General features: G+C 42.4%; 1 protein-coding gene across 1 annotated transcript in view; it reads left to right on the forward strand.

The window, feature by feature from the left end:
• The window catches only part of LOC105273231 (uncharacterized), a 10464-nt gene that overhangs the window by 3885 nt on the left and 2162 nt on the right, over window positions 1–4417 (forward strand). The window contains exons 2-7 of the mRNA XM_011315537.1: window positions 17–1277; window positions 1433–1712; window positions 1788–2396; window positions 2566–2818; window positions 3154–3815; window positions 4284–4412. Of these exons, the coding sequence (XP_011313839.1) occupies window positions 17–1277; window positions 1433–1712; window positions 1788–2396; window positions 2566–2818; window positions 3154–3815; window positions 4284–4412 (3194 nt within the window). The remainder of the gene's footprint in view (window positions 1–16; window positions 1278–1432; window positions 1713–1787; window positions 2397–2565; window positions 2819–3153; window positions 3816–4283; window positions 4413–4417) is intronic.

Below are 4417 nucleotides of genomic sequence, written 5' to 3' on the forward strand. Positions count from 1 at the left end.
GATCTGATCGCTCAAGAAGTCAAAGTCGTTGATGTTCTCAGGGTCCTCAGAGAAGCCAAGACAATCGCTGTCGTTGATCAAGTGACTGCAGAGTCCCCTAAGGTCTTTGTTGGTCCCTCAAATCTAGATGTACCCAACACTTACTCGAGATTCGATCTACCCTATCTGTCATCATTGGACACAACTAGAGTTGAAAGAAGAGTAGATAAACTTCCGTTCTTTGTCGCTCCTTTGAGCTTCAATCCACCTGTTGGTTACTCTAAAATACCGTTCCCAGCTCCTCATATTGGATCGGTTATTGTTAATACGATTGATGGACATTTGGGGGCTGGACCTTCAGGACCTTCAGCACCAGAAAGCAAAGCTCATCCTCAAGCTCATCCTCAGGTTCATTCTCAAGCTCATCCTCAGGCTCATTCTCAAGCTCATCCTCAACCCTTGATCGAGCCCAACTCGTTTATATCCTCTGGTCAAGGATCGCATTATCAATCAACCTATCCGTCCACTTACGAATCTCCAACGACCCCAAGCTATTCGACATATGGACAAGAACACGTCACTCCGCAGTATCAGCCAACAGTGCACTTTCCACCAAGTGCCACTGACAGATTCAGGTTCAATCAGAATGGACAGCATCAACATCAGCAACAGCAACAGCAGTATCAGACCACTGTTCATCATCTAGCACCAACAGAAGCTCCAAACGCCTCCCTGTCGCCTTATCAAGAAGATCTGAATGCATCTGGAAGACCACATCGTCCAGACTACCCTGAGGAAGCGATCGGAGGTCCAGTCACACCAGAAATCAGTTACAGAAAACCATCGGTGGTGTCTTCATACGGTTATGATCCAGAAATTCTCTCAACAACACCTGTTTATGAGAATAGTTATGTCCATACTAGGGTTCAGCCCAACAGCAATCAGGAGCTGACGTCTCAGCTGGCGCAAATCAATCAGCATGATTATTCCCAGCATCGCCACGCTGATGATGCTTTTGCACATCCTGCGCAGCAAGCTGGTGTAGAGCCGCATCATGGACATCATCATGCTGGCGAGAGCTTTGAATCTAATGGATCTTATGAAGGCACAGAAAGAGGTACTCTCAGTCCTACACACTACAGTCTGCCAGCGGAGCTTCCACCAATTCATCCTCAACTTCCGGGGCTGGTGAACTCGTTAGTGGAGAATAAACAGGAGAGGACGACAACTACAACCACTGAAACTCCAACGACTACCGAGGCACCCACGTCTACTTACAGGATTCGATCTCGCCAGAGGTAACTCTCTCATTAATCATCAAGTTCATTTGTGATTTGATTTTATTACTTCCAGCTATCAAATCCTTTCGGTTAAAGAACACATTCCCACTTTCTCTTGTCTCGAATTATACAAATTTATCCCCAGAAGTTCAAGAAGGATCTATCGGTTACAGGGGCAGAGTTACTCGTCCACTGACCACAACTACAACCCCAGCATCAGTGACGAGAGAGTCAAACCGCAGTTCTAACGACAGAACCAGAAGACCTCTGAGTCGATCTCGATCAAGATACACAACAACTACAGAGGAATACAAAGATAGTTATGAGCCAACAAGAGCAAAAACTCCAGAGACAACTACAAAGTACAGTACTAGTGAATCCCACAGAAGAACTCCTGGTGCAAAAAATCCAAAGATCAGAAGTAGAACGAGTGATCGTCCGTACGAGTCATCTGTAAGATATTTTGGAAAAGATTATTATCATTAACTATTTGAACTGACTGAATTGATTGAGTTATCTCCTTTCCAGACTCTGAATCAAATCCAGAATACTCAGCCTCTGGAGACAGTCTCAGAAGAATCGAATCCTTCAGTGGAGTCCGGCAATTCTCAAGGCGTCAGCTACTCCCAATACAACAGTCCCCTATCCTCAGAATCCCCAGAAAGCTCCTACACCCCAGAAATCGACTACTCGAAAGCTCCAAATTATCCGAGACCAGTTGCAACCCACCGAGAGCAGCAGAGACCCCTAGCCGATGACACAGGAATACCCCAACAGCATTACCAGGACAGATACCAAAGTGGTCTGGGGTATCAGGCTAGTTTAATCGATCAGAATGATCAGTACAATTATCCAATCAGTCATGAGGACTCGAATTTGAGGGGCTCATCACCTCCCAATGATTATTACTACTCCGATAAGAGCGAGAGTGTCGAGGGCGCAGGACAATTGAATGGTCCAACTGAGAATCCAGTTTACACTCAAATTCTCGAGTACATGCCTGGCACCTACCCAGGGGGACAACAGGGCCAATTAAGCACTGAATATAATCAGTCTGGACAGTACTCAGGGGAGAAACTCAGTGGGAGTATTGAGGATGGACAAGGCTACAGTCATGAAGCTTCATTACCTGTTGAGGTGATTCAAGGGTTTCTTATTTTTGTAGATAATAGATTGTTATCGTTCATTATTTAATTAATTAAGTCAGTAAGTCAGTTAGATAATTTATTACTAGAAGCACCACGTTTATTTACGAAATTAGAAATTAATTCTGGGGTTATAATATCAATTATTTTGGGATTTTTAGCAAACTACTGAGCCAATCACGACAACCACGGAATCACCTCCAACAATTCGTCAACGAGTTCGCGGTCGTCTGAGCAGTCGAACCCGACAGGATTCAACGATTCAGACTCATCCCCGAGGCTCCCAGGATGATTTTGTGCAATTCAGTGCTGTAACTAAACCCCCAGGAAGTCGCGGCTCCTCATCCCGTCAGCGGGATTCACCTCGACGTGTAAAATCACGGCCTCATAATCAAGCGCAAGTGCAGAGTGAAGGTATGAATACAGATTTTTCAGATTATAGAATAATTCAATTAGCATTTGAAATTATTTGGAGATTATTCGAAGAAGAATTGTGAATTGAAAGAATTAGAGAAAGTTAAGAAGATAAAATGACTCATGAACTCAGATAAATTTCTTTTAAATGTAATTGAATGTAATTATATTTAGAAGTAACTTCTCATTAATTTTGAACTATTCTACTGAGAAACCCCAATATCAAGTTAATTGATTTCCCTCATGTCACGATACGTCATGTCTACCACTGAATTAATAAGTTCTGTCTCTTTTTTCTCCCTATTTATAATCTTGGATAATTATTCTGTGCAAAGGTGAAGGATTCGTCCGAATCCAGTCCTCAAACCGTCAGAATCACCCGAAGACAATCGTCCAAACAGCGAAGATCACGACAACAACTCCACCTCCTTCACCAGCACCAGAAGACACTTCCCTAAACCCCGAGGACATTGAGTACGGATTCTTCAGAACTCCGAGCTTCAATCAGCCCCAGCACCAGATGAGCAGTAAATTTCGATCCCCAGATTCTCAACTTCAGCTTCAAAACGTCGCACCAACCGACGAAACAGCTGAAGATTCGAGTCCGAGTGTAACACAAGTGCCAAAACATCGACAAAAATATCAATCACCGAACAGACCTCGACCCGATATTAAATCCACAGCCTCCAGCATCATAACGACAACTCCCAGCCTCGAGGGATTCATCAATAAACCCAAAGTGAGAGCTGAAGAACCCAGAAATCGAATTAGAACTAGAGTAAGAAGACCTGGCACCAGGAGACGACCAGCAACGACTACAACCACAACTACTGAGTACGTACTAGACGGAAATAACAATCTTCCACTTGATGAGAATTACCCCAGAGCACCCATTCGTCATGTCGACAACGAGAAACAGCTGTATGACACGAGTTATGAGACTCTATCGAGTGCAGGTGAGGGTGCCATCAGCAGAGTTGATTACACTGGAGAAAACGTAAGTTCACACTATTGTTTCCCTCATAACAATCGTAATAAGAAGACTGTGTTATTTAATATGAACAGCTGTTTTGTGTTTCCATTCATTTCCTCTTCCTTTCTCGTGTTTAATTATTAAATTTCAGTGGTGAAGTGGTAACGTGAATAAATAATAAGTGAACATTTTATCGAGACAAGTTTTTCTCAAATACCTCGGGATTGAAAGGAAATATTTATATTGTCGACATGACCTTGATCGAATTACTCTGATAATTAAGGAAGAGCGTGCAGAGATTAAATATAAAACAAGTAACACGCATTTTAATTAAAAATCATTGAATTAAAAATTTAATTTACATTTATTTAATTGAAACTTGGGCTATCGGGGATTTTCTCAGTTCAGTTTTTTCAATAAAAAAATCGATGAAACTGTAGATATCAGTTTTAAAGTTTATAAATTATTTATGGAATGATTATAATATTGCAGTACCCGCAAGATTTTTCATTGAACTTCGGCCATTCTGGAATGGAAGAACAGCAAGACGAGACTTCACTCTCAAATCCAGCGAGGAAACATCAACCTCAGGATCATCGTCATGGCTCCTCATCTGGACGACTAAG

This window comes from Fopius arisanus, unplaced genomic scaffold (genome assembly GCF_000806365.1).
Source record: "Fopius arisanus strain USDA-PBARC FA_bdor unplaced genomic scaffold, ASM80636v1 scaffold00004, whole genome shotgun sequence".
NCBI classification, from domain to species: domain Eukaryota; kingdom Metazoa; phylum Arthropoda; class Insecta; order Hymenoptera; family Braconidae; genus Fopius; species Fopius arisanus.